This window comes from Trichoderma camerunense (genome assembly GCF_050948025.1).
Source record: "Trichoderma camerunense strain CBS 138272 chromosome Unknown V8C40scaffold_2, whole genome shotgun sequence".
NCBI classification, from domain to species: Eukaryota; Fungi; Ascomycota; class Sordariomycetes; order Hypocreales; family Hypocreaceae; genus Trichoderma; species Trichoderma camerunense.
In genome coordinates, this window is record NW_028145368.1 from 2,735,689 (window position 1) to 2,761,796 (window position 26,108).

The 26,108-nt window shown below is 50.8% G+C and overlaps 10 protein-coding genes across 10 annotated transcripts; 3 read left to right on the top strand and 7 right to left on the bottom strand.

Moving 5' to 3' along the window:
- Nucleotides 1–330: 330 nt before the first annotated feature.
- On the bottom strand, nucleotides 331–1,356 carry V8C40DRAFT_104027 (uncharacterized protein). The gene has a single exon (XM_083210696.1). It carries the CDS (start codon nucleotides 1,162–1,164, stop codon nucleotides 625–627), a length of 540 nt encoding a protein of 179 aa, XP_083078318.1. The 5' UTR covers nucleotides 1,165–1,356; the 3' UTR covers nucleotides 331–624.
- On the top strand, nucleotides 1,357–3,591 carry V8C40DRAFT_104028 (URC4/urg3 family protein). The gene is made up of 5 exons (XM_083210697.1): nucleotides 1,357–1,911; nucleotides 2,193–2,468; nucleotides 2,526–2,742; nucleotides 2,799–3,385; nucleotides 3,452–3,591. The coding sequence occupies exons 1-5, from the start codon at nucleotides 1,549–1,551 to the stop codon at nucleotides 3,533–3,535; spliced, it is 1,527 nt and encodes a 508-aa protein (XP_083078319.1). The 5' UTR covers nucleotides 1,357–1,548; the 3' UTR covers nucleotides 3,536–3,591.
- A 486-nt stretch (nucleotides 3,592–4,077) lies between these two features.
- V8C40DRAFT_234105 (membrane insertase OXA1) lies at nucleotides 4,078–6,146 on the bottom strand. The gene is made up of 3 exons (XM_083213529.1): nucleotides 6,045–6,146; nucleotides 5,028–5,957; nucleotides 4,078–4,964 (listed from the first exon to the last, which is right to left on the bottom strand). The coding sequence occupies exons 1-3, from the start codon at nucleotides 6,117–6,119 to the stop codon at nucleotides 4,482–4,484; spliced, it is 1,488 nt and encodes a 495-aa protein (XP_083078320.1). The 5' UTR covers nucleotides 6,120–6,146; the 3' UTR covers nucleotides 4,078–4,481.
- Nucleotides 6,147–6,473: 327 nt separating this feature from the next.
- On the bottom strand, nucleotides 6,474–7,227 carry V8C40DRAFT_104070 (outer membrane protein TOM13-domain-containing protein). The gene is made up of 2 exons (XM_083210698.1): nucleotides 6,859–7,227; nucleotides 6,474–6,715 (listed from the first exon to the last, which is right to left on the bottom strand). Exons 1-2 carry the CDS (start codon nucleotides 7,123–7,125, stop codon nucleotides 6,605–6,607), a joined length of 378 nt encoding a protein of 125 aa, XP_083078321.1. The 5' UTR covers nucleotides 7,126–7,227; the 3' UTR covers nucleotides 6,474–6,604.
- Nucleotides 7,228–7,356: 129 nt separating this feature from the next.
- V8C40DRAFT_234112 (protein phosphatase regulator SHP1) lies at nucleotides 7,357–9,177 on the top strand. The gene is made up of 3 exons (XM_083213530.1): nucleotides 7,357–7,670; nucleotides 7,746–8,170; nucleotides 8,230–9,177. The coding sequence occupies exons 1-3, from the start codon at nucleotides 7,590–7,592 to the stop codon at nucleotides 8,960–8,962; spliced, it is 1,239 nt and encodes a 412-aa protein (XP_083078322.1). The 5' UTR covers nucleotides 7,357–7,589; the 3' UTR covers nucleotides 8,963–9,177.
- On the bottom strand, nucleotides 9,161–10,661 carry V8C40DRAFT_234113 (Rag GTPase GTR1). The gene is made up of 2 exons (XM_083213531.1): nucleotides 10,372–10,661; nucleotides 9,161–10,302 (listed from the first exon to the last, which is right to left on the bottom strand). The coding sequence occupies exons 1-2, from the start codon at nucleotides 10,536–10,538 to the stop codon at nucleotides 9,405–9,407; spliced, it is 1,065 nt and encodes a 354-aa protein (XP_083078323.1). The 5' UTR covers nucleotides 10,539–10,661; the 3' UTR covers nucleotides 9,161–9,404.
- Nucleotides 10,662–11,088: 427 nt separating this feature from the next.
- Nucleotides 11,089–12,535, top strand: V8C40DRAFT_234115 (transporter YIP1). Its single transcript, XM_083213532.1, has 2 exons — nucleotides 11,089–11,834; nucleotides 11,916–12,535. The coding sequence occupies exons 1-2, from the start codon at nucleotides 11,165–11,167 to the stop codon at nucleotides 12,023–12,025; spliced, it is 780 nt and encodes a 259-aa protein (XP_083078324.1). The 5' UTR covers nucleotides 11,089–11,164; the 3' UTR covers nucleotides 12,026–12,535.
- Nucleotides 12,536–12,611: 76 nt separating this feature from the next.
- V8C40DRAFT_282713 (uncharacterized protein) lies at nucleotides 12,612–13,575 on the bottom strand (the record flags this gene model as incomplete). Its single annotated transcript, XM_083221832.1, has 1 exon — nucleotides 12,612–13,575. One exon carries the CDS (start codon nucleotides 13,573–13,575, stop codon nucleotides 12,847–12,849), a length of 729 nt encoding a protein of 242 aa, XP_083078325.1. The 3' UTR covers nucleotides 12,612–12,846.
- An 847-nt stretch (nucleotides 13,576–14,422) lies between these two features.
- V8C40DRAFT_104124 (major facilitator superfamily domain-containing protein) lies at nucleotides 14,423–16,439 on the bottom strand. The gene is made up of 3 exons (XM_083210699.1): nucleotides 15,748–16,439; nucleotides 15,471–15,601; nucleotides 14,423–15,391 (listed from the first exon to the last, which is right to left on the bottom strand). Exons 1-3 carry the CDS (start codon nucleotides 16,317–16,319, stop codon nucleotides 14,550–14,552), a joined length of 1,545 nt encoding a protein of 514 aa, XP_083078326.1. The 5' UTR covers nucleotides 16,320–16,439; the 3' UTR covers nucleotides 14,423–14,549.
- A 5,067-nt stretch (nucleotides 16,440–21,506) lies between these two features.
- Nucleotides 21,507–22,601, bottom strand: V8C40DRAFT_234122 (fungal hydrophobin domain-containing protein). Its single transcript, XM_083213533.1, has 3 exons — nucleotides 21,923–22,601; nucleotides 21,781–21,866; nucleotides 21,507–21,724 (listed from the first exon to the last, which is right to left on the bottom strand). The coding sequence occupies exons 1-3, from the start codon at nucleotides 22,095–22,097 to the stop codon at nucleotides 21,683–21,685; spliced, it is 303 nt and encodes a 100-aa protein (XP_083078327.1). The 5' UTR covers nucleotides 22,098–22,601; the 3' UTR covers nucleotides 21,507–21,682.
- Between the last annotated feature and the right edge of the window lie 3,507 nt (nucleotides 22,602–26,108).

Sequence of the window (26,108 nt, forward strand, 5' to 3'; positions counted from 1 at the left end):
GAGGGCACTACTGTAGCTAAAGCAGCTTGAGAACATAACATTAACCTGAAGGGAAGGGTTCTTGCGGAGTCCCGCGCCCAAGGGAGCACAAGAAGGTTCAAGGTTCAATGTCTCTCGTCCCTAGTCTTGTTCTGCCAACTAACTCGCACACGGTGGCTGCCCACCTGTATGCTACTACTAGGTAGGTATATCGCTCGCCGTTGTGTGAGTCGGTGGTGTGGCCGTAAGCCTCCCTGATTCGAGGACAAGATGAGCACGTACTCGTACGGACATGTGCTCAACTGTGCATCGGAGCACAAACACAAACCTCGGCCGCTGTCGTGCAGAGGCCAGAGGTGTCACCAGTAGCCGCCCTCATCAAATTGCGAGTACTCGTACAACTGCTAGATGGATGGAGTGCAGTGCACACGCACCCGGTTCATCAAAAATGTTGCTGCGGATATCGCAATCGGGTTCTTAGCCGCGAGGTGCTAAGGCCCAGTAGCGTGCTGGTGCCTTGCCCACCTCGGTGGCTAGCGCCCAATAATACAGGCACTACGCCGTGCCACCTGGTACAGCACAGCACTTGAGAGCATCAAATCGCACCAGCGCTACTAACGCTACGAGAACAGGTCCTGGTTGCTGCTACGGGCCTGCTGCAGGGCCTGGAGGGACCCCCTGGTCGGATAGCACGACGCCGACTCGTCGTACCTGGCAGCTGGTAACCGCTATTGGGGGCCTGTCGGGGCCTGTCTGGGATGCTCGCAGGCGCTGCCACTGTTCGTACCCCCGCCCGTCTCCTTGCAATTTGTAGCCGATGGCGGGTTCGTTGCGTGTGAGTTCCGGGTCTCTGGCAGCTCCAGTCGATGGTCGGGGGTCTGGCGGCGACTCTTCCCTAAAATTGGCCACGGCCGGGGAGCTTGTTCTTGTTCTATCTTGTTCTTGTGCTAGGTTGTGCTTGTGCTTGTGCTTTGTGTGGGCTCTTGTACCTAATCCTGATCGCCTGTGCTTGTGCTTGTGTGAGCCAGCCTGTGCCTTGTCTTTTTGCCTTAAACCGTTGAGCGTCTGGATATTTCTCTTTCGTCCTCGCCTTTTTCTTGAACCTTGAGCTTCTTTTGTTGCTTTTTTGCTTTTTCCCTTTTTTTGCCCCTTGATCTTCTCTTCTCTCCTTATTCTCGCCATCATCGGTTGACGAGCTGCTCCGGCTTACTTGATTATTGTACAAGCTCGTGCTGTAGCTTCATCAGCAGCTAGCCAGGTACCAAGTACCCGGCACGAGATACCCTTTTTTAGCATCCTCATCTTCCAACCTCCATCCCTCTACCTCTTCTTCCTTTTGCTCTCCTCGACGTCGTCTCGGGCTTCGTGCTAGCCTTCGAAAACAATTCCGAATACGTCGAGTCCAAACCCCTCCTTCCCGTTCCTGATCGATTCTTCTATATCAAAAAGAGAGGGAGAAGGCGAAAGAGCTCTACTCCAAGCTCCATATTGCCACATTTCGCTGCGAGCGAAAAGCAAAGCAAGCATCCGCCAGGAAATCCAGTTCTCGAACCAAAAACATCAGCAGCCATGGGTATCTTCTCCCGCAAACAAAAGTCTCCTCGGGAGTCGGGCATCCTCGAGTCTCAGTCCACCACCAGCTTCGGCTCCTCCACATTCCGCGGCCTGGCCAACAACCGGGTCTCTGCCGGCAGCATGCTCACTCCCAACACGCCTCTATCACCGATGCCTTCAATCAAAATACCAAAGATTGATCTGCCCCGGCCGCCGGACCCTCAGCTGGATCCCGCCGGCTACCTGCGAAGCCTGACGGCTGTGCGAGAGAGAGCCAAGGCTCTTATGGAAAAGGCCCAAGATAACGAGCTGGTCCACTTCGACGTTGATATGAACAAATTTCCAGATGTTGTGACGTTTGTCTCTGGACTAATCAAGGTATGTTTGCAGAAGTTTTTTGGACAGAGGGGGTGCAAATTCTGGGATAGTTATGGGAGCAATGGTGAAGTTGCTGCATGGCGGTATCGAGTTCAAAAGACTTGCTGGAATGGTTTGGGCTTTAAACTGTCTACTTGATTCAACCCGAAACGTTTCGGGATGTCAGATGCAGTTTGCTGCCTGCTACATGCTTGTGTACACGCCTTTCTCCCGTTTTCTATACCCATTGCCTCCCAAACTTCATGTTTCAGGCCTAGACTAACACCAATGTGCTTGTACAGCGTGACCACGAAGCTCCTTTCCAGGACATTCCTAGCCATGGTCGGTATCAGCATTTCTGTGTAGGAGGTCGAGATCGGGTAGTCGAGCTCTTGAATAGCTGGCCCGAGACCGTCGACAACGCAGAGCGATGCCGCCGACTCATCGACCTCTTCACCATCAGCGTACTGCTGGATGCGGGCGCTGGAACCACCTGGACCTACAAGAGTGTCGAGAACGGCAAAACCTACAGGCGCTCCGAGGGTATCGCAGTCGCTTCCTTGGAGATGTTCAAATCAGTAAGCTTATCTCAGCCTTGTCATTGGGAGTTTTGACATCTAACTTGGAATAACTAGGGAATTTTCTCAGCAAGCCCAACCAACAAGCATCAGGTTGACAAGCGAGCATTGGGGGCTCTTAACACAGCCAAACTTGCCTCGGGTATGCAGGCCGACGCCGACAACGAGCTCATTGGCTTGGAAGGTCGAACAGAGGTCCTGGTCAAGCTGTCAGAGGCTCTCGACGAGCATTCCGAGTTCTTTGGGGCTGATGGCCGTCCCGGTAACATGATTGGTGAGTGAAGATTTGCCTTGGCATGAAGGTTTGCGTGCCTTCTAACTGTTTTGCAGACTACTTGCTATCACACCCTGCAACCCAAGCATCATCAGTCCTCATTGTCCCCCTGCCAATTCTGTGGAATCTCCTGATGGATGGTCTCTCCTCCATCTGGCCTACTCGAACAGCAATCAACGGCGTCCCGCTTGGTGATGCCTGGTCCTGCGAAGCCCTGCCCGCGGGATCAAACTCGTGGGAATCTATCCTGCCGTTCCACAACCTGACACAGTGGCTTGCGTATTCGCTCATGCAGCCTATGCAATCCCTGCTAAATATGCACTTTGCCGGCACAGAGCTGCTGACGGGCTTGCCAGAGTACCGCAACGGTGGCCTCTTTGTCGACTTGGGTGTCCTGACTCTCAGGGAGGAAGACATGGCTCGCGGGCTGGCTAATTACGGCGCGTATTGCAAACAGTCTGGAATCAAGGCCATTGAAGTCGCGCCCATGTTTGAGGCCTCAGACGATGTCATTGTCGAATGGCGAGGGCTGACAGTTGCTCTGCTCGACAAGCTCTTGGAGGATGTCAACGTGGCACTGGAGGCGGAGCTGGATGGCCATGAGATGACCTTGGCACAACTGTTGGAAGCTGGCAGCTGGAAGGTAAGAACCACTCACTCTCACACAATACAAATTCTACGTCGGGAACTGGACTAACATGCCTATTAGGGAGGTCGTGAGATTGCTGAGATCAACAGGCCAAACACCAAAGAAGCGCCGATCCTGATTGACAGCGACGGAACTGTGGTATAATCCAAGTGACGGATGATTCTCTTTTCCTTCTTCACACTCACTCCCCCCTTTGCTTCAAAATTACTGTTTAACTACTTATACCAACTTGCACCCTCCTTTTTCTTTTCTTTTTCAAATGTTTGGGATGGCACGTATTGATTGTCTGGGCCTTTTTTTTGGGACGCGAATGATGAGCACTTTTCGGTTTTTGTTTTTCCCTTTGTGTTTTCTTTGGTGTGCTTCTTTTTCACTCATAATTAATACGATACTGATGAATCGTACAAAAATGTCAACTGGGAGGGAAGAGGAAAAAAGTGAAATTTGGGTTTGTTTGAGAGAATGAGAGAGGAAGAAAAAAAGAAAAAGCTTGGTATGGAACGTTATTGTTGAGTGTGTGTACGTAGGGAACATTTGGAGGCAAAAGAACAAAAAATGGGAAGACAGAAAGAAAGAAAGAAATAGGTAGTTAGAAACTACTATATAGGGCTTGAGCTCGAGAGATTTCTTTTCTTTTTCTACATATACTTTCAAGCAAGGCTTTTTGCTTTTGAGAATTGAGCGTATTGTCAGGAGTGTTTCTCTTTTATTTTCTTCTTCTTTGAGTGTGTCTATTTGGCTTGAACAGAAATTTCGCCCACCTCCCTTTGTTTATTGTACAATGTCTCAACTTTGTCGTCGTACAGAGTTTCCACCCACCCATCCCTTTCTTTTCCTCTCGCTTTTTTTTTTCGTTCTCGTTGTATACATCTACGTACAGTATTTACTTTACACTAGCGGTAGGCTTTAGGTAGTACATGGATAGAAAAGAGAAGAAAGGGGTGTGTTATACAAGAAAACGCTCCCTAAAACGCTCCGTTTTTGCTTTGGCTTTCCCCTCCCTTGGTAGATAGCATCTCTACTGCTGCCGTTCTCCCTCTGTTGATATATCCTCTATGTGTCCGGATTTTGTGTTCCCTTGAATTTTTATTTATTTCTTGCCCTTGTATTTCAACTCGAATTGCTCGCGCTCCTGCTGTTTCCGCGTGGTTTCCAGCTGGCGGATCAATTCTCGGCGCTTCCTCTCTGCCTTCTCCTGCTCTGTGCCCGAGTACGTGCCGGTGTAGTTGGACACGGACTCGGAGACGCCCTTCTTCATGTCGTCGAGGCTGCTGGTGAGGCGTTCCCTGAGGCCGGCCATGCCGGGGGTCTCGGTGCGGGGAGCCTCGTACTGGATGGTCTTTTGGGGGGCGACGGCTTCGTCGACGGGGCCGTTGGGGAGGCCGAGGGAGCGGCGGATGGAGGGGATGTTGAGGATGAGGGCTGTGAGAAGGGTGGAGCCGCCGAGGGCGACGGTCATGAGGTTGACGGCGGCGGAGAGGAATGTTGTGCCGATGAAGCCAACGGTGCCGAAGATGTACATCATGGGCTTGAGCATCTTTCTCTGCTGCTTGGGCGTGTGCTTGGCGTTGATCTGGGGGAGTAATGTATGTTAGTCATGGCTACTAGAATGTGTGAGACAGTCGAAGAAACTTACCAGAAGAGCACCCATCATCAGAGCGGTACCGGTGGCGGGGAGGATAAAGTAGGGGTCCGTGGCGGCAAGATCGGCAAACCAGAGGAAGCCGGCATTCTCAAGTGAAGGCACGGGGATGTGCGTCATGCCGCTCACGATACGGAAGAGACCGAATGTAAAGGGGATCTGCGCAAGAGACCACAGGATGCCCCAGTTGCTGACGCCGTACTCGGTCCGCAGCAGCTTGTTCAGAACCTGACCACGCTGACGCATCTCCATGTCGCTCTCCTGGAAACCTTGCTGGACTAGCTTCATGGCCTCGTTGGACCGCGGGTCCTTTCTCATCCTCTGCATGACGGCGTTGAACTTGAGACTCTGGATCTGGGGGTAGAACATGATGGCCCTCAGCAGGACAGCCGTGGCCATGATGGAGGCGCCCCAGCCCAGCCCTGACCAGACGTGAACGTGCTCGAGCGTCCATTGCATGATGGAAGTGAATCCCCAGCCATAGTCGAGGCCAATTGCGTGCAAGTAGCCAATCTCTTCGCGCATGTTGAGAATGTCCTGGCCGTTGATAAGCGCCGAGATCGAGGAGAGGTCGACATCGGAGGCGGCGACGGCGGCGGGCTCAGTCGCAGATGCAGCAGCCGCGGCGTCGGTCGGAGCAGCAGATACTACCGTAGAGGCTTGTTCTGCCGGTGCGGGAGTAGCAACGCTTGCTGCCTCTGGTGTTGAGGCAGCGGCTTCGGCAGCAGAGGCGTCCTTGTTGCTGCTTCCACCCCAACCCCACAGAGAAAGCGATCTTGACGATGAGACGCCTCCCAGGACAATTGGAGCGGCGGCCGCATATCGAGTTCGGAATGGTGACGATGCCGTCGTCAGACCACCGTTAACCTTTCGCAACGAGGTGCCGAATTGCCGTCCATGGCCCAATTTTCGACTCGAGAGGTTCTAGAGGTGGGATGGTCAGTTCTGCAAAAAGTCTCACGATTGCAAAACTACATGTATATGAAGAAACGGGCTGAATATCCTGCTCACCACCAATCGGCTCTGCGTCTGTGTCCAGGCTCCCGGTGAGGGGAGGGAACGCGCAATCCCTCTGCTTGGAAGCATTGCGACGGTTTGTCGAGGTTATATAAGGATGAATGCAATACGAATATCAAATTGTTGCGCCCGTCTGGGGAATTTTTCGATGTGGCGGATGAACCTCGGACCTACCCCACGCCACTTTGCGATCTGCAGATGAGCGGCGCTACTTGCACTGCGCGGGTGTCTGATGCTAGATGGATGTACTCTGCATAAAGGCGGAGATTTCAGGGCGATGGATATGCAGTAAGAGTTAATTAGAAGAAAAAGCAGCTGTCTATGCCATGAGAAAAGTTGAATTGGTTTATTTTAATGCAATGGCTACAGCTTCGTGCAATCTGCTGGTGTACAATTCGCGGCCACTTATCCGCTGCTACTAGCTGCCTATGGTTGGGGAGCTCTGAAAGTGCAGCAGATGGGCCACAGTCTTTTGAAAAAGCGCCCGCATCTGTTTATTTAGAATTGATTGATTCATATACAATGCCCCTGTCATCATCATTCCATCTTTTCTTCTACTCTAAGCTTGCGTAATCACTTAGTGAAGGCCCGGGTCGCTCTGGTCGTTCACGGACTTCGATGCCTGGGCCAATGGGGTGGACTCGTCTTCGAGAAAGAGGGAAAACCTGTATATAACCACGTTAGCCATTCATCTGCAGCTTGCGCTTTCAATGCTTTTGATTTGGATATGGCGAATAAGGGGACGAAGGCTGTGTAGTCTTAGAATCCCGTTGGATAGCGAGGAAAGCTCAGTTAACATGGAACTGACCTTTGTACCACCCCATCCTAACCGGAATGCTGCCTCATGAGCAAACAGCTCTCCAAATCCCAGCATCATTCCGTTGATAAATGGCAGAACCAGATTGATGGCGGCGCTCCGTATCAGGCTCCATGCTGTTGGGGCCTTGTAGAGAATGACCGGCGAGTTCGATGATGACGGTGATGAGACCTCATCGCCCGGAGAGTACTGCTCGCTGTCGGACCGCATGGTGATGCCGGAGTCGGCCAGGTGGGTGCTCAGATCGTCGGTGGACATGGTGACGGCTTGTCCAGGAACCTCGTGATGTCGTAGAATTGGCGCCTCGACACTGGATAAGGTAGAGCGCGCAAGTTGGTCCTATGATGCACACACTTGAAGTACCAAGTTAATGCCGATGGTCGCTCGGCACCGGCTAGGCATTACATAATCTGCCATCGGGGTCGGTGGATCGCTATTCCGGTGGGGCCAAGTGCCGAGTTACTGCATTGAAGCTCTCAAGCTTGCATGACGAAAGAGAGCCGCTGCCTTGCTTTGGTAATCGTAAGAACAGCAAACCAAACCACTGCACTTTTCTCAACCAACGCGTCTTCACTAAGCCAGACATACGCCGGGAATAAAACAAAGGACAGCTCTGGATTTCAAACATTCCATTCTTTTCACAATCATCTAGCACAGCTTCCGCCTCCCACTTTGTCAACGAACCAGCTTCTGTCGTGCACGACCCCTCACAAGCAGCCATCATGGTGCGGGACGACGAAGTCAAGGATCACGATGAGATGGTACGGGACTTTGTTGCCATGAGCGGCGCCTCGGTAGAAGTGGTTCGTCGATACATTCCATATTATCCAACAGATTATGCAGTCCACATGCTAACAAACGTTGGTTGACTTGTCTAGGCCACTCAGTATCTCGAATCAAACGACTGGGACATGCTGTCTGCTTGCAACTCCTTCTTCCACGACGAGGATGAGAGAAATGACGAACGACGCCGGCAACAGGCTGCAGACGGAACGCTAGAGCAGTACAGCGGACCACGAACCTTGGATGGCCGCCCTGCGCCCCAAGAGGACTTTTCTAGCTTGGCATCCCGGAAAACGAATCAGCAGAAGAAGAAGGGCATTGCGACGCTAGGCTCCATAGGTAGCAGCTCTGCTGCCCACCATGACGACGACGACGATGACGAAGAGGACGACGAAGAGGAAGACGATGGACGAGGCAACCTGTTCGCTGGTGGTGAGAAATCTGGGCTTGCTGTCCAGGATCCGAGACAGGAGGGTGGTTCGAGGAAGATTATCAATGACATACTTGCCAAGGCGAAAGCGTGAGTGATGAATTTGAGTCAGGTGTTGTCTTCATAACAGGCCGCTGATAACTGTACAGGAACTCAAGACAGTCCGATGCCAACCCGGAGGCTGGTCCCTCTCGCCCATCCCATTTCCGAGGTACCGGCGTGACACTTGGTGGAGATGGCGTGGAGAGCCGAAGCATCCCAGATCCCCAGGGCCATGAGCGACCTTCTGGCCCCCCAGTCGAGCGAGTGCTTCACATCTGGCAAGACGGATTCAGCATCGACGATGGCGAACTTCGCCGCTTCGACGATCCTTCAAACGAGGCGGACCTTGCACTTATCCGATCAGGCCGAGCTCCCCTGCATCTTATGAACGTGCAGCATGACCAGTCGGTAGATGTCAAGCTTCACCAGCACGATACCCCGTATAAGCAGCCTCCAAAGAAGTACAAGCCGTTTGCCGGCACTGGCAATCGCCTTGGCAGCCCAGTTCCTGGCGCTACATCCACGACATCTGCACCCGCTGCTCCCGCAGCAGCTTCTTCATCCTCTTCTGCTCCCGCTCCAAGTGTCGACAACTCACAACCTACACTCATGATCAGAATCCAGATGCCCGACGGATCCAGACTTCCTGCGCGTTTTAACACCACGCACACTGTTGGAGACGTCTACGGCTTCGTGCAGGGTGCTTCCGTAGAGACTCGTAGCCGGCCTTGGGTGCTGTCGACGACGTTCCCCAACAAGGAGCACACTGATCATGCTCTAGTTCTAGGAGAGATGCCCGAGTTTAAAAAGGGTGGAACTGCTGTGGTCAAGTGGACATAGGTTTGATGATTAGTGCAATGATGGAGGGATGGGTTTCTTTTTTTCTTTTTTCGGGCTCTTAAACAAGTTTAGTAAAAACTCATAGATGAGTAGAGACCGTTGAGTCGGTCAATTCCAAACAAGACATGGAATCACAATGCAGCCTGATGTCTCCTCATGTTTCAACGTAGTCACATTTATCCAAAGCATCGGGACTTTGTCCAATTTTCTTTAGCAGTCATTAAAAAACTATCCTTTGGTTTTCTGCGCAATCTTGCACTATGGACTGTTCTAAGTATATACATAAAAAAAGGCAAACATCAAAAGACTGTTGCTACGACTCAGAAGATAGCCAAGGTATTCTTATTCTTATCCCGAAACGCCCTCCAGTAACCAGCTTCGTAAATTCATTATAGTTCCCTGTTGTTGAACAATCACTTAGAGCTTCCAAAGTCGCCTTACTCTACGCTGCCGCTGCCTGTATGGCCGCCGCCGGCGCAGGTGCAGGCGTATCCAAGAATTTGAAGTGCTCAATGGCAATCTGGCAGTTAAGCATGGCAGCATTGAAGCGCGCCTCGCCCGGCGGCAGGACCACCATCAGGTAGGTGTTGGTGGTGAACTTGAGAATGAAGAGACTGAAACGCATGCCGGCCTTGTGTTCCATGCGGATGAACTGCTCGGCGTTTCGAGGGGTGCCGGTGAAGCGGGAGATGCTCTGCTTGAAGTGCTTCATGATGTTGGACATGCGCTCCAGGCGGTCCTCGGTGGGGTTGCGGAGGCCCTCGGGCGAGGTCCACGACGAGACAGCGAGGAAGGACGTGCGCTCGAAGAGGAGAAGCTCCTCGGCCTCGATGGCAACGCCGAGGTTAGCGAGGTTGCGCTCGATGACGGCGAGATTGGGGACCAGGTCGTGGATAATGGACGCCCAGGCCTTGTACAAGCTCTGGTCCCAGATGGACGTGGCAAAGGGCGTCAGGTCGACGGTGCTAATGTCGACGCCGACGGAATTGACATATTCGACTGTCTTTTGGCGGACCAGCCTGACGCGGTCGTCGTAGACAGTCTCACGAGCATTGGGCACGACGAGGTCCATCTTGTGGACGAGGATGTATATCTTTGCCGCGGGCGAGTACTGCAGCAGTGCGGAGAGGATGGAGACGTAGGTTGCGAGGTCGCGGTCGACGTCGCGCGACTCAATGTCGAAGACGTAGATGAGGACGCCGACGTTGGAGAAGACGTGGACGCGCTGCTGGGAGAGGTAGTTCTCCATAAAAGCTTCCTGGCCGCCGCAGTCCCACAGGTTGAGGGTGAGGTTGCCCAGGAACTTGACGTGGGAGAGGTCGATGTCGATGGTGGCGCCTCTGTATTTTGCGTGTGAGCAATGAAAAGGTACTGGAGTTCTCAGATATCTCAGTAGGGAACGGACTCACAGTCTTCGGGTGTCGCGTGCTATGTAGTTGCTGAAGATGATGCTGCGCATGCTCGACTTTCCGGAGCCGGACTTGCCCATGAGGAGGACCTTCTTCTTCTTGGGCTTCTTGACTTCGTTGCGGAGATCGGAGCCGGCATCTGGAGGGGGTTCGCCAAAGGAAGCCATGGTGGAGGGCGAATGTGATTGCAGAATGTTGCTGTTTGTGTTGGAGAAGAGGAAAGGAATAAGTTGAGATTAGAGGTGGTGATAGTGAAAGAAGTTGAAGTGGGAGAGCTTCGAATTAAAGGCTACGGTACATGCAAGGTACCCTCAATAGGCCGATAGCACAGCGGGGAGACCCTTCCAAGTTGTTGCCGGGTGTACCTGTGTGTACCTGGAAGTGGGCACGTGGAATTGCTGGTGTAACATCTGTAAGATTGGACATTTGGTCCGGCTGGGTCCTTTTTAATGAAGTTATCAAAATACCGGCTGATTCTTTGTTTGCTGCCATCAATTCCCCTTACAACCATCCCTGTTACAATACATGTGCAGCTCTGTATGAGGCCCGTGATGTATGCAGTAATACCATGGCCGCAAGTACCTCGGCGGTAGCAAACAAGTGCCACCTCTAAATCCTTTAGGCAGATCCAGAAGCTAAACCGCAGCATTATCAGCTCTTATCGGCGCCTTATGTAATCCGCCACCTAAGGCAATGGCCAGCACTTTGAAACCACATGTCAACTCCAATTCAGATCATCGCGTCACTCCCATCACCTCCAACCTACGCAACCCTCCGAGCGCCAATTCCGAGAATGTCGCAATACTACAATCAGTACGGCGCTTCTGCTTCTCCCTCGGCGACCGAGAACCTCCAGTTCTACCACGGCTCGTACCAGGCCACGCCCTCACAAGCTCCCCCGACCAGTTATGGCGTACCACCTGGCGCTGGCTTTCGCGAACAGAGCGGCCTGAGGACAGGCTGGCTGGCTGCCTTTTCCGCAGAGGGATACGACAACGAGCCTTCATTACGAGAGGAGCTGGGCGTCGACTTTGGACACATGCAGGCCAAGACACTGGCTGTACTCAACCCGTTTTCCCCTATCGAGCGGCTGGAGCATGTAATGAACGACTCTGACCTGGCCGGACCCCTGTTGTTCGTCGTTCTCTTCGGCGCTTTCCTCCTGTTCAGTGGTCAGGTCCACTTTGGATACGTCTATGGTCTTGCCCTCATGGGATCGACGGCTCTGTACATGATTCTCAGCTTGATGACGCCCGATACGCCCCCAGGATACCCCGGCGCCGATGTTTCGCCCAGCACGCTCACATTCACCCAAAACGCCAGTGTGTTGGGTTACTGCTTCTTGCCACTTGTCCTTACATCACTGATTGGCGTGGCCATGCCGCTGGATTCCACAGCTGGATACATCATTACGACGTTGGCCATTTGCTGGTCAACATCAAGATCCAGCGCCATCTTTTGTGGTAAGTGTGATTCAAAGCTAATACAATTGAACTTGAACTTTGCAACGGCGCAGATACGCTAACTTACAACTACCTATATAGCTGTCGGCAAAATGAGAGATATGCGTGGGCTTGTGGCGTATCCAGTAGCCTTGTTCTATGTAGGATTTGGCATCATCACCATCTTCAACAGCCGAGGCAAGGCGCAATGAGCAAAGCCAGCGAGATGGTACAATACGGTATAAAAGGACTCATGTCGAAACGGTACATGGCAGGTGCATGACAAAGGGCGAGGGCTGGCTTCCTCTGGGATACAAGCATGGGGGATTATGTCGGCTCATAGCCCTTGCCACTTTTGATACCTCGATAGAGCGAAGGAATCGACCTGATTGAACAAAGATCTAGCCGTTGAACGAAAAGAGACGTCACATATCCTCTTGGCGAGCTGTCATGTCATTATAGAGGTGGTCAAGCTGCTACAACAAAACAGCGCCTGTATAATAAGGGGGGTTCGACTCGGCTGCTACTGTTTTGCATGCCGCGGTTTCTTGGATAGAATCAGGAACAAGTTTGTACGAGAAAGATGGAGCTCTAGATGTACTTTAGCGGCGCTGCAAGCAAGGTTTGGGGTGTATTATTTTGTGGATGCAAAGTTGGTACAGAATTTGGCAGACAAAATGCCGGATATTCTTTACATTAATACCGAATCTATTCATGCCTAGATGGCAGTTTTGTCTTTAATGTAGACTACTAACGTATCACAATATCACAGCTTCTGTTCTTTTCTTTGAACATTGTCGATTGATCATCATTCATAACTAATATAATAGTACAGTCGGATATCATACTAGACTATAAGGAAAAGGTCCACCTCCTGCCAAACGAACCGGTCGTTGAATCATTCATTCCTGTGTGGTATCTGTGTGGTATCTCTTGCAACCGGCCAACCCAAATCCTTGCCGTGGGCATTCTGTAAGAAACGTTTCAAACATCAAACATGATAAGACCAAATTATCTTGATCATTGGCTCGTATTAGACAAGTCTGCGGCCTGTGGCGTCAACATTGGTGGCATTTCGACTGTCCACGGCTGGATCCAGCTTGTTCAGAATGTCATGTCGATGAGGCCCTGCCGTCGTGGGAGCTGGTCCAGCTACACCAGCTGGGTAAATCGGGTTCGCATTCGACTGCGCTCCGGCTCCAACTCCTCTCGTTCGATGGCGGTCTGCATCAGAGTCGACTCGAGGATCCGCAGCATTAGCCATGCGGGAGCTGTGAGGCCCATAGGTACCCTCAGGGACATTTCGAGGCTGGGCAGCCGCTCCGGGAACGACGTTTGTGCCCTTTGTGTAGTAGTTTGCACCTCCAGTCTGGCCCTGGGCGAAGTCGACGCGAGGGTCCAGCGCATTCGCCATGCGGGAGTTGTGCTGGGCGCCGTACGGGTTGTTGCTGCCCATGACGCCTCCTCCAGCGGGCATCTGTCCGACAGGCTGCTGGCCCGGGAGGCCGGCGGCGGCAGTGTTGTTGTGGGCGCCTCCGGTGAGAACTTGCATGCCGCCGGTGCCGCTGTCGACCGTGGGATCGAGCTTGTTCATGATGTCGTGCTTGTGCGGGCCGGCAGTGAACGGGGCCGGGCCGGGGAGGTTAGCGTTTGCGTTTGCGGCGGCTCCGGCTCCGGGCGCTCCACCTAGGGCGCCGGAGGCAGCGAGGTTTTGCTGCTCTGCTGCCACGGCGGCGTTGTGCTTTTTGTTGGAGAGAGGCATTGTTGTGATATTGTGTTGATTGAGTATAAGATGGTAGTTTTTGAATTTGTTGTGATTTTGAAGTAGAGAGTATCGCAGGGTTGATCCTTTGCGATGGCATTATTTATATCCAGTTTGCAGCATCTCGTGGCAAGCCATGACACACATCCATGATGTCGACATGATGCACGAAACTTGCAAACATCTTGGATAACGAATACCTAATTCGGAATCCGTCTTTGCCATATCGAACGCATGGCACCGTTCTGGAACCGGCCGTTCAACCGTTGTGGCGAACCATGATGATCATGACGCTGCTAACCGGTTATAATAGGACCTAGGGCGGACGAGAACGCCAGGCGACTTGTCACGGGTGGCACGCCGCATGTCGATCATTTGGAGATTATGACTTGATCTGCCGCGTTATTTCAGTTGTGGGGGATAATCAAGTGGTTGTAGGTTCGTTCATGTTCGTTGTCCTTGATTGGCTTTTGGAAAAGGTGACGGCGCTTTGCTCATAAACGACGTCACCATGACAGGGATCAACGACGGAGACAGACACTTATCGCATATACGCCCAGGAACAAATTCTCCTGGAATTGGAATTACTAAGAAACTTTGAGAAGGGCAAAACTACCTAGGTTACCCCAGAAATTAGCTTTCCCCCCTGCTTTTACACGATACACAAATACACAACACACGATGAGGTCAGTACCTACTAGTCCAAGGCTTCAAAAGTGAATGCACACTCCAACAGCATCACAACAATCGTATTCGAAATAGCGAGAAAGCTAAAGTAATTGAGAATTACTAAACTGATTTTTTTCATATTGTATTTAGCTTATGCATTGAGTAATTTCGCTGCGCAATATGCAAATCGCACGCTCAACTCATCAGCCAATAGGGCTCGACTAATAGATCTCTCTCCACGTCCTTGAACTATATGGATAGAAGATCTCGACACATCACAACTTGGCAAAATAAGGAATAAAAATCTAAATCTTCTCTGATTGTGATACCCGGCTTTCGCCCTTCTCCTCGTCCATAGGCTCATCGATGGTCTTGCCCTCCGAGTCGCTCTGCTCGACACCGGCAACAACACCGTCAAAGTTGCGGCCACGTCGCTCGGGTCCAACCATGACAGTCACAAAGATACCAGTAGCGATGATGGCCGTGGCAATGCCCATGGTAGGACCGTAGGCCTCGGCCTTCGTACCGCCGGCGACAGTGACAAAGGTCTTCTCCGAGATGGCGTTGACGATCTGGGCCGAGGGCGAGGAAATCATGTTACCGAGCTGATAGGTGACACCAGGGAAGGACGAACGGAAAGCAGGGGGCGATAGTTCGTTGAGATGGATGGGAATCACGCCCCAAGCACCCTGGACGAAGAACTGCATGAAGAAGCCAGTGGCACTGAGAGCTCGCTCGCCTTCGGGGAGGATCCAAGCGGGGATCAGGATGGCGGACATGAGAGCAGCGAACATCATGGTGCGACGACGACCCACGAATTGACTAACGTATCCGATGATGGTGCCTCCGACGACGGCGCCGGCCTTCATCAGGATCGAGGCACGAGAAGCGCCGGCGTTGTCCAGCATCTTCTGCTCGAGCATGAAGGTAGTGTACGAGTCTTGCGACGTGTGCGAGTAGTAGTTGAACCACGTCATGAGGATGATGCAGTAGACGCACATCTTCCACTCCTTGGCCAGCATCGTGCGAGTCTCGCGCCAAAAGGCTCCGGGTGAAGAAGCCTTCTTGCCGGCCTTTTTAGCATCGAGGAACTGCTGGGACTCGGGGAAGGGAATACGGAGCAGGCCAACGCCAATGGACAATCCAGCTGTGATGGGCGTTAGACAGGATCCATGATAAATTTTGCGCTGAGAGCGACTCGAAATTATATTTTCAGGTCAACGTACCTCCAATCCAAAAGACAGTCTTCCACGAATCGGTGGCGCCCCCAACGCCAAGGTTGGCGCACGCAGCCAAGACATAGCCCATGGAGTAGCCTTGCTGCAAGATGCCTGACATCAAGCCACGCGCGTTGGATCTGGACAGCCAAGAGATGTTAGTGTCGTGAAGCTAGAAGTAAAGATGGTGGCTTCGATTTCAAAAGAAAGTAAAAAGAAGATACTAGAGTAGAGGAAGGGGAGAGAATAGAAAGGAAAGCGAGCAGATAGGAACTGTAACACTTACGGGCACTGCTCCAGAGCCATGGCAATGGCATTGCCGTAAACACCGCCCATAAACAGGCCGAACAAGCTTCTCACCGCCAGAAATTCCTGAAACGTCTTGCTGTAGATGGTGGCAATCTGAAGAGCTCCCAATACCAACATGTTGAAGACCATGGGCCACTTGCGTCCCCATTTGTCACCTGCCAGACCGAAGATGGCGGCGCCGACAGAACGGAGCAGCAGCGTGAGCGTGATGGCTGTCGTGATGTTCGTCTTGGAGGTGTTGTAGTACTTGGACAGCTTCACAGTCTGAATCGAGAGCGCGTGGAAATCGAAGGCGTCGGCCGTCCAGGCGAGCCATCCGACGATGAAAAAGATCCAGTCCTTGAGCGACAGCTGGGCGAACAGGCTGATGGGGTTCTTGAAGCGGTCGGGCTCTTGCCACTCGCAACGCGCCTCGCCGTAGCCGTTGGTGACGACGACGCGCTGCTTCCAGACGAAGAGATCCTTCCACGACTGCTTGGCCGTGGCGAAGACGCCCTTGGCCAAGTCGTCGGCAGGCTCATTCTGCCTTGTAGTGCTGTTATCTGCCATGGTCCCGGGAATACTACACGTATGATGTGACTTGTATGTAGTATGTCAAGAGAGGGGATAGGGGAAAGTATAAGATGAGAGGCGCTGGGCCTTGTTGGCGTCGTACAGGCTCTTATACTTGTACGTGACACGAGAACCAACAGAAGGCTTTGGCCATGGGGCGAGAATGTGATCAGTGCGACAACCATATTTATATACCAGATGAATGCAATGACCCAGCTGGGGTAAACTCGAAAGGGTCATGCATGTCTTACGACATTTTCCGACGCCGACATGGGGGCACGAACAATACCGCAGACGCACGACGCTGAAAAGATCGTCCCCTCCTAGATCTGGATCCCGGCTGTATTTACTCGAACGCCTCTTTTTCTTCTTGCTCCGAATCCTGTGGATGGGACTAACAGCCCACGAGGCTTGAGGCTAAAGGTTGCTCTTGCACGAATAAAGCTGTTGGCGCTTCAAACTCGGTGTTTCGAGTTGCTCGATTCGATATCGGTTCTACAGGTACAAAGCTGAATACAACACCATGACAATACTACACCATGTGCTAGCTGTCCCCCCGCTTCCGCCTTATTCTCTTCAAAGACCCAAGAGAGAGAGAGAGTCCCATCCTTGTTGCCAGGCGGGCGTCCCGAACCACGGAGTAAGGAATAAGCACAAGCTGCGCCTAGACATGTCCTAGCGGTGTCACGGTCATCTTCCGCAAAGACAGACCTGGGGAAAGATGGGCCAGATACATCAGCTGGAAAGGATCGGGATGAGGAGATGCGGGGATGACCCCATGGAGAGAATATTCGGGGTTACAAGGGTAGCGAGAGAGACAAAGCAATAGAAAGAAAACTTGGGGATAGCCATGGCCTCAAAGCCCGGTCCTGGCACGGACTGGGCTCGGGGGAAAGGTTGTCATCATGCGATGGGGAACTTGGGGGAGTGGAGAGGGAGAGGACATGGTTTCGTGTAATGTGAATAGCGATAGGAGGGTGCCAGGATGTGGCGACTTGTCGTGAAGCAGAAGCAACAATAAGATGCAATAAAGAGCTTAGTCTGGGGGAGCACAGTGGGCTGAGAGCGATCTGCAAACGCCTGAAAGAAATGTCGCGGATACGTGAGACGGTTCGCTTGGCTGATGCCACGAGTACGAAAGTCTAAGCAGCAAGACACACGCCATGTACATGTAACGGTGTTGGACACGCAGGATTAGGCGATGCTGATAGGATGACCGACTCCAGGCCTGATTCCATAACAACTACAATTACCATCACGAGGAGATATGGATAGAAACCAGGATGTCTTGATCCAATCACAGTCCGCAGGGCTCCAGCCCTCAGTCCCCGCTTGTAACCCTTCTGGCCACTCACCGAGCGTGTCGATATTAAGATTGATGTTTACCTTAGTATTAAGCTTAAGCGCTCCCATGGTGAAAGGCTATATGCTGGAGAAAGAATGCAACCCCAGACTGAATTTGCCCGCCGGCTTCGCTCTTACACCACGCAGCCAACAGAATCAACTAACAACCCCAGGCTAACCCCAAGACATATCCCTGCTAGCGCTGGCGTTGCCTGTGGGATTTTGAGTCGAGAGCAAGATGGTGTGGAAGATTTGAATATTTGAATGGGGACCTTTTGCGGTCTAAGAGAGTGCCAGTGCGTACCAAGAGTCTTGGCCCGGCTCTTGCAGACGGGTTTGAGTAAGCGCCCAGAGCCAGGGACGGAGGAGAAGCGAGTGGATGAGGCAATGAATCTATGAATCAAGAGGTCGAGTCAGTCTTTACTCCGTATTCTCCATCTATCTCGTTCTTTGTAGTCCTTGCTGTCTCGTCTGATTTCTCCAAGGCCAAGTCTTGCCCTTACTCTATAAGTACATAGTGTACGGAGTTCTCTCCAACTGCTTCTGCTTCTCCCTCACTCGGCCAAAACTCCTTACAGGAGAAAACCCGGCGTTGCATCACTCCTAGCCTTGGCTGCTTCTCCACGCCTCACACACCATCTCTGCTTACCGGTGCCCGTGCTACGACTCGTTCAAACTAGCATAGACGCAAGTCGACGATCGAGATGGCTTCCACAGCGCATTATAGGCTCCTCACAAGGGCTCGTATCTTCTTCAAACCTCTCCTCCGTCCGCCCGTTCTCACTACAGGAAAAAACACCGCGTAAAATCCCTCCCTTGTGATGGAAGAAAAGGCCAGTTTTTGTCTCTCCTCCAGTCCCATGCAAGGGTGTCGGCAATCCCTGCCTCTGCCTTGCTTCTCGCTCAATTTTTAAATCTCCTCCAATCAACGGCTTCTTCCCCTCGTGACTCTTTTTTTTCCTATTTTTTCTTTTTTCGAGGAGCGGAGCCCAGCTCCATTTCCCTGCGAGAGCCGCCCAACAGCAGTGAGAAACGGGCTCTCCGGCTCCCGCCACTTACAACCTTGATTACAAGCTTAAAAGTTTGTGGCGTGGCCGCTCCATCTTTTTGTCCTTTTTTTTTTGCCCAGTGCCACCAACGGGTTCGTGTTAGCTAGTACGAGGTGAATTGGTATTGTGCTTGTTGTCCTTCTATTCTCCCTCATTTCACATGACTTATTGAAGTTGGAAGGGGTTGGAATTGTCTCTCCGCACGTAAAGGCTTGGCCAAAATGGAGAAGAAGCACAATAATTTGTCACAAAAAGAGTACCCCTGACAAGAAACTGTCGTGGCAAGGCAGTTAGTCTTCTCCCATTCTCCAACTTTTTCGTGTTTTCTTGCGATTCATCCCGACCTTGGCGGGCAAACTAATGCCACTATTTTCTTTCTTCTGACCCCCATGGACTATCTTTCTCTTACCCCAAATGCGGGGGATTCTAGGCTCCAGTATTTCTTCCCCGGCATCTTTTCGAAGTATGGCGCCTTCTACTCTTTGGCCATGGAACTAGCGAGATTCCAAAATCTCATTCCTCCGAATCCATATCTTGTCCCTATTTTGACCGGATATCGCAGACACATGCTCCGTGATATCCCGAAAAGTCCTATTTCTTTTCTCTCTAGATGATCATCTATCATCTTGATTCCATGTCGGTGAGTTGGACTGTCAAATGAGGTCTCCTCGAGTGCTGTCTTGCCAAGAGTCCTTCTCCACTGGATGAGGAGAGAGACCGGGTGGATAAGGGTCGAATAGTTGGATGGAGTTTAGACACTGGGGTAGCGGATTCACTAGACTTCTCCGCATAGACGGTGTTGGTCTTGACATGTCATCATGAAATTAGATTTTTGGAGTTGGTATCAGCGCCGCGTATGCGTTAATACTTGATGGTCTAAAAGAAAGTAGGGTCAGTGCTTCGTTCACAAGGGAGTAAAATTTTGCCAATCTCCTATTCTTTGGACGACAAGAAGCATCGTGGCCATGATAGTTATATGCCAAGATCTATTTCTTCGATGTGGCATCAGACATGCCACTCATATTGTTGGATACGACGCTCCAAGGGGAAAGGGACTAATCTTACGGAACAGATGCAGAGATCAAATCGAGTCCCCCACGAACCATGTAAACAACCCGCGGAGACCAAGATCGCTATGCCTGGTATTGTCTCACAATTACAACCACAACACGTGTTCGGGTATCATTCCGATCAAGATTTTCCACGAAACCCGCTTACCTCTAGATAAGCAACTCGAGACGCTGCACGGATTGTGACTCTGAGGTTACAATCACCAGTGGAGTGCCCCGTTGGCGTCGCTGAAGCAACCCTTTCATCTTTTGTATTTTGATTTGAGGTGAAATATTGGAACAACAGGTTGGTACAGGAAAAGAAAGGAATTGCCAAATTCTGATTTACTCGTTTCATATTCTCACGCGTGTTGGCACATTCCAATCTTCCCGAGACACTATTGTCACATATCTAAGTAATACCGTAAAACCCGAAGTTTATTACCGAAACAAACTGTCAAGGGTTCATTACTCGAAGAAAAAGTCGAGATATTCAATTGGATAAGACCATATGCTTCAACGCCTACTTTATCTAGTAGGCAGTCAAGCGGACAACAGAAAAAGCGAGACCGCAAATGAATAAGTGCATACATTTAGTAATATAAGCACTTTATTCATTCATCAAGTACTGCTTTTGCAGAGGAACGCCTATTTAGCCAGCACTCAATTTTTATTACCTATATACCTAAATATAATAGCAGTTTCTAAATAATATAAATATAGTAGTAGTTAGTAGTTAAATATAGATATAATAGTAGTTGCTAGAGAAATATAAATATAATTGTAATTATTTATAAAATGTAGATATAGCAGCTTCTCCCTTTGTAGGCGTATGATTTAACTCGTGGGTGTTCAAAATCTTCACGGTCTCGGTTTTTCTGTCATCCGCTTGGCAGTTTAAAAGGCACCACTCCGCGAACGGTTTCAAACGATTGGCACGTAGAGGGTACATCTCTTCTAGATCAGATACAAAATTGTAATTCCAATTATATTGATCTAATTTGGTGGCGTATTTATTTCATCTGCTTGTGGGAGATACCTGGGGTGAATGTTGGCAACGCAGTCACTCGATCCTGGCAAATAATTCTACCTCGATCAAGACCTGCATGTGTGTCACATCCGTAAAAGTTTAACTGAATATTTTAGTTTCCCTTCCAAGAAACCCATGTCGCTACCATTTTTGAGTAGCTGTACATATTCATGACCCCGAACAATGAGTTTGTGTGTTTAGGGTAGGCATTAGACATGCCGGTTGATGGCGTAACACGAGGAGATTCAACGATTTCTCATCCAACCGGGATGCAGTTTATTTATGGATTGAGTGCATAGATTTGACAAGCCATAGTTATGTGAAAGATGGGTTGGTTGTAAAGAGAATCCTAAATTGGTGATCTCCAATTTTGGGTGGGATATTTTTGGAGACGTGAGTTGTTGATACGTTTGGTTATTAGTACCCAGAGTTCCATTCCATAACGCGACAGGCAAATCACAGGATTTAATGTCCATATTTTAGCAGGAGAACTCACTTTAAAGCCGCTCATTGGTGTGGTGGATTTGAATCGGTGAGATTACAATGGTCACCGTCACATGCAACTACTCGAATCCAAGAAACTACTCTCCAAGTGCACTTCTGAAGTGACTGTTTAGCGAGATCTAGCAGTCTGTGAAGACTTCAAAAACATTTGGACACAATCTTGAGAGAATGCATATCTCGGTTGGACGTTCATATATTAACTAGAGATGCCCTACCAACCTATTATATAGTAACCTGCGGAACCCCAGACAATCCAACGCCGTCGCGGAAAATCCTTCCGTCAAGTATACCATCTCCACTCCGCATAACGCTGCAAAGCTCCGAAAACAACCCAAACGTTGTCATTGACAGAACATTCACATCGGAAACCAGCTAATCGAGAATTTACTCGGGAAGAGCATCCTGGCACAGAACACCGAGATCGGCCTGAAAACTAATTAGTATCTTCTTGTCGAGTAACGTAAAGGTATGAGAGCACTTACGATGCCGAGGGTGCAGCACTTGGCCTGGAGACCAACACGGCCGCAGATAGCGCTCAGGGGGTTGAGAACAGAAGAGACTTGGGTGGCTAAAGGCATTGTTAGCACATGCTCTTCACATGAGATGGCGCCTTTGATGACTTACGAGTCTCGCAGTCCAGGTAGAGGAGATCAAGGAGACCAGAGCCGCAGCACTTGGGGATGTTGTTGGTGACGCCGGCCGAGCAAGGACCACTGATCTGGCGCTCCTCAAGAGCGACCTCAGTGGCGGGCGCGGCAATGGCCAGCGAAGCGAAGAGGGCGATGGCAGTGAACTTCATCTTGAATGATATTTCTTGCGATTGATTGTTTGTTTGAGTCGAAGAAGAGCTGATGGGGATGAAGAGAGCAGAATTGTATCCAACGAAGGACGATCAGCCTCTATTTATGCTTCGGACGGTCGGGCTCAGTTCTCCTCTGGATTTCTTCCCACGAGTCCACTCGTCATGTCATTGATAGACACTCATTGTCATTCATTTCGTGCCTCCTCGTGCCCTGCTTGCATGCATCTCTTTGGATATTATTGTGAGACTCCCTTGCGTCGCCCAGCCCAGTTCCCGACCAGTCATTCCACGACACACCGGGAGGGAATACAGCCAACAGCAGAGCGTTGCGCCAATGCGCACCTCGGAGCGGCCCGGCCTCTTTTCCTTGAGCCCGATAGTTAAAAGACATAACACCAAGAGCTGAAAGACAGAAATGCTCGCGTTGCCCAATCTTGCTGTCGGAATCCGAGACATAGACGCCTCTCCCGTTGCCCAGCGGAGGGACTGTTACCACCGCGTGCGGAGGAACTGTAAGACATTGGCACGCCCCTTGCATTTCGAGATGAGATATACGCCCTCTTGGAGGAAGAGCTGTGTCAACGTGTTTTGAAGCCACACACAATATTATGACAGGCAATGTCTTGGCGAGAAAGATAAAGGGAAGACGGCCGGAAAACGGGCCTGCTGTCGGATGGCGGTGTCAGATCATGTTCGGTAGGACTGAATCGTCCGGGAAAGGAGAACTCACACATTGAAAGCTGCAAGTGTATTGTTGATTTTTCTCGAATGAATTGCTCCGGTCGATACGAATGAAAGGAATGAAGTTAGTTGAACACACATATCTCTTACTTGCAAAGTCTAGCCAGAGACGGCGGTAAGCGCAAGATCTATGATGGCGAAGCGCAGAGTAGAGGAATGGCGAAGAACCTGGTGCTATAAGATCCTCACCCATTGTCGATCTTGAGTATCTTGACGAAATATGAGACTCTTTGTCTTGGATTCAGCCCGTAACTTTGGATCCCGCATACCTTTGAGTTATACATGCTCTCCCATTATTATGCACAAGGGAGTGTGTGTGTCAGGCAGCAGGGAGCAGACGGCAGGCAGCGTCAGCAGTCAGCAGTACCCCCGATTGCCATTCATAATGCTTGTCATTGTTATTACGGAGTACAATGGATGGATAACGACAAGCAGAGCCTTCATGAAGTATTGATCATGTGGCTGCTTCGTGGGATAGTCTTGTAACGTGTTCCTCATACACTGGGGCCAGCGAATCCAAATACGACGCACAAATGAGCATCTGAAGGCAAAGGAGACCTGTTTCCGTACGAGAGCATCAAGCTAGTACGACTATTAGTATAAATCATCTTACGCTACTCGTATATCATCGAGATTGCCATTCTTCATACGAAAAGCTAGTAGGACCATTTGCTCCATCACCGCCTGAAAAGGGGTCTCACACATGCGTCCGGTGAGGGCTGCATGTTTCTTTCTTTCTTCTCGAGGGAGAGGCAAATACGACGGGATAGACGTACTATTTGCAGAGAAAGAGAGTCGAGTTTAGCGGTCAGACTCGGCTCACGGCCTTGCCAAGATGCTGTGCAATTGGTGTCTGAGGCATTACAAATAGGCTCTCCATCTTAATCTATTTTTCCTTGCTTTTTTTCGGGGGCCGAAGTATCGATTTGGATTGCCTTGCATTAAGTTCACTACGTTACGTCGATCCTTGCCAGCGAGGAGCAGTTGAAATGTTGGCTGCGTGTTTTCTGAACTGGTCACATACCACGAGCTGGGTCGGTCCTTTTTTCGGAGGCCAGCCGAGGAGGGTCATGAAAAGGCACTGTTGCTATGAAGGCTAAAGACGGAGCATAATAGCGAGAGATCACTTGACCAAAGACACGCCGCCGTCTTGGACACTACTGCTCCAATCGTGTCCCTAGAGGTACGTGTGAAAGCTGGGTCGGTGGATTGGCATGAATGCGTACTCGTATATCCGTAGCTTCACCGCAATGAGTTTTTCTACACCCCGGTCAGCCGGCGACGATGCAAAACACATGATGTTCTATCCAACCAACACCTACGAGGACATCCACATCACACCTGGCTAGCCCACATAAACTAGACTGACCTCATGAGTCTCCACGGAGCATCGTCCCCTGCTCTCCCATGATAAAGCATATAAATGCATTACTCATAGAAATTGCCCATCGGTGTCTTGCCAGCTGGACTTGTTCTATCGCGGACTGATGTGTGTGCCATCTCTCAACCAGAGATGACACAGCCAGCCACGATTAATCCTTCCGCTTCGCCGATGAGATAAATAGCCTGCAGAAGAGTTGCCAAATAGAGCCAATGTGGCGTCCGTGTAACCCCCGTGCAAGTGGTATGTACGACGGTAAGAAAGCCCGGGGCACCACTCCGAGGGTCGCGGAGGCGGACCGCTATTACTAGCAGGATAGACAGAACGACAGGAGGACCGTGCAGCAGGTATTATTAGACTGGGCGAAATTTGATAATGCGGGTTGACGACAGCTCGGACCTCTCATCCCCTGTTCATGACGGACGACGCGCATAACGAACAACCACTGCATATGCACATGTATCCCCTAGGGATACTCTGGGCGAGGAGATTCTTTCCTTGTCATGACCTTTGGTTTGGATCACACTCCAGGGTGACAATGTCTAAGCGAGGCTGTAGTTTGAACCTCGAAAGGAATGAAAATGACATGTATCCTTGCGGAAAAATCCGTAGTGGTTGCTGTTGCTCTCGTCGAAATAGGCATAATAACTGTGCTTATCCTAGGCAGTAAATAGCAAGCATGGAATACTGGTAGATGTAACCAGCCATCTAAACAAGTTACCCTGTAACTCAACGGGAAGGCTTGATTTTGTAATTCATAAATGGCGGGCTCCAGTTGTCTCCGAGGCAGTCCCCGTAATAATACGCATCGATGTTGCTAAGTTGTTGCTCGTATCCATCCATGCTTTTATCCAACCACTGATACGGCCAATATAGAGCAGGGAGCAGGAGCAGCAATACCAGCACTCGCTACCTGTAACAGAACAGGTGCTTGGTACTGGGTTTTCGTAGCTGGGGAATTGGGACCAGCTCTACCGCTAATTGGGCTGGCCGCTTCCATAGAGTTTGTGACGATGGAGTCATGTCTCATGACTCCTCGTTTAGATACGACAAATCGGCCAGCTCAGCTGTGCTCTCTAGGGGCACTTCGCCTAGCAAAAATGAATGGAGTAGGCTGAGTAGGCTGTATGTGACCCTTCGATCCCCGAAACTGCAATCCTCGCTAGCAATCGAACCTCGCTTTTCCGTGTGTGTGTCTGGGTGTGTGTGCATCGCAGTCTACTGCACCTGCGCGCCCGTCACCCAAACGCCGCTAGACAGGCTATAACACACATATTATGCAGCCCAGGGTGCTGGTCTGGAATGGTAAACGTTGATCGGTGACCCCGCGGGAGAGAGATGTAGGTTATCCTCGTTTCCAAAGCCATACGAGAGTGCATGAATTCAAATGGCGTTTTGGACCAAAGGATCGATGACCAGGGGCCCAAGGGATGCCAATCAAAAGCACGTGCTGACTTTGTGTACCTTGTCATAAATTGTAAGGCATGCACGCATCTGTAGTAAACTACATGTAAGCTGCAGTTGAAGAGATGGCGCATGCCGTCGGACCCGTAGTAAGCGCCCATACTCTCGGGACGATGTTGCTGATGCTGCCACTACCGTTGCTGCTGCTGCTGATGATGATATCGCTGCTGCTACTCTTCAAGTCGTTCAGCTGCTCGAAACGAACAGAACGTCGTAGCCGCTTGCCACATTCGTCGACCTTGAGGCCTTTTGGTGTTGAACACTGGCTGCCACGCTTAGACCCTTGTCTTGTTTTGGAGAACTTGTCAGTTGTCGAGTTTGTCCGCTGGCAGCGCTAGAGCAAGCTTCTGCTGCAGCCGATTCAAAACGGATCGATTGGCTTCTGTTTGGCTGCATCTATTCCTAGGTGCATCTGATGTGGT

Excerpts from the sequence above, each read along its gene's own strand:
- V8C40DRAFT_234115 (XM_083213532.1), top strand. The coding sequence starts at position 11,165 with ATGTCGCAATACTACAATCAGTACGGCGCTTCTGCTTCTCCCTCGGCG. Across the intron at positions 11,835-11,915 it reads ATCCAGCGCCATCTTTTGTG|CTGTCGGCAAAATGAGAGAT; the intron begins GTAAGTGTGATT and ends CTACCTATATAG.
- V8C40DRAFT_234112 (XM_083213530.1), top strand. The coding sequence starts at position 7,590 with ATGGTGCGGGACGACGAAGTCAAGGATCACGATGAGATGGTACGGGAC. Across the intron at positions 7,671-7,745 it reads GCGGCGCCTCGGTAGAAGTG|GCCACTCAGTATCTCGAATC; the intron begins GTTCGTCGATAC and ends TGACTTGTCTAG. Across the intron at positions 8,171-8,229 it reads ATACTTGCCAAGGCGAAAGC|GAACTCAAGACAGTCCGATG; the intron begins GTGAGTGATGAA and ends ATAACTGTACAG.
- V8C40DRAFT_234122 (XM_083213533.1), bottom strand. The coding sequence starts at position 22,097 with ATGAAGTTCACTGCCATCGCCCTCTTCGCTTCGCTGGCCATTGCCGCG. Across the intron at positions 21,867-21,922 it reads CTACCTGGACTGCGAGACTC|CCACCCAAGTCTCTTCTGTT; the intron begins GTAAGTCATCAA and ends CAATGCCTTTAG. Across the intron at positions 21,725-21,780 it reads AGTGCTGCACCCTCGGCATC|GCCGATCTCGGTGTTCTGTG; the intron begins GTAAGTGCTCTC and ends ATTAGTTTTCAG.
- V8C40DRAFT_104027 (XM_083210696.1), bottom strand. The coding sequence starts at position 1,164 with ATGATGGCGAGAATAAGGAGAGAAGAGAAGATCAAGGGGCAAAAAAAG.
- V8C40DRAFT_104028 (XM_083210697.1), top strand. The coding sequence starts at position 1,549 with ATGGGTATCTTCTCCCGCAAACAAAAGTCTCCTCGGGAGTCGGGCATC. Across the intron at positions 1,912-2,192 it reads TTGTCTCTGGACTAATCAAG|CGTGACCACGAAGCTCCTTT; the intron begins GTATGTTTGCAG and ends GTGCTTGTACAG. Across the intron at positions 2,743-2,798 it reads CCGTCCCGGTAACATGATTG|ACTACTTGCTATCACACCCT; the intron begins GTGAGTGAAGAT and ends ACTGTTTTGCAG.
- V8C40DRAFT_234113 (XM_083213531.1), bottom strand. The coding sequence starts at position 10,538 with ATGGCTTCCTTTGGCGAACCCCCTCCAGATGCCGGCTCCGATCTCCGC. Across the intron at positions 10,303-10,371 it reads GCACGCGACACCCGAAGACT|AGGCGCCACCATCGACATCG; the intron begins GTGAGTCCGTTC and ends CGCAAAATACAG.
- V8C40DRAFT_104070 (XM_083210698.1), bottom strand. The coding sequence starts at position 7,125 with ATGTCCACCGACGATCTGAGCACCCACCTGGCCGACTCCGGCATCACC. Across the intron at positions 6,716-6,858 it reads TAGGATGGGGTGGTACAAAG|GTTTTCCCTCTTTCTCGAAG; the intron begins GTCAGTTCCATG and ends GGTTATATACAG.
- V8C40DRAFT_104124 (XM_083210699.1), bottom strand. The coding sequence starts at position 16,319 with ATGGCAGATAACAGCACTACAAGGCAGAATGAGCCTGCCGACGACTTG. Across the intron at positions 15,602-15,747 it reads ATGGCTCTGGAGCAGTGCCC|ATCCAACGCGCGTGGCTTGA; the intron begins GTAAGTGTTACA and ends TTGGCTGTCCAG. Across the intron at positions 15,392-15,470 it reads GACTGTCTTTTGGATTGGAG|CTGGATTGTCCATTGGCGTT; the intron begins GTACGTTGACCT and ends CGCCCATCACAG.
- V8C40DRAFT_234105 (XM_083213529.1), bottom strand. The coding sequence starts at position 6,119 with ATGCTTCCAAGCAGAGGGATTGCGCGTTCCCTCCCCTCACCGGGAGCC. Across the intron at positions 5,958-6,044 it reads AGACGCAGAGCCGATTGGTG|AACCTCTCGAGTCGAAAATT; the intron begins GTGAGCAGGATA and ends TCCCACCTCTAG. Across the intron at positions 4,965-5,027 it reads TGATGATGGGTGCTCTTCTG|ATCAACGCCAAGCACACGCC; the intron begins GTAAGTTTCTTC and ends TTACTCCCCCAG.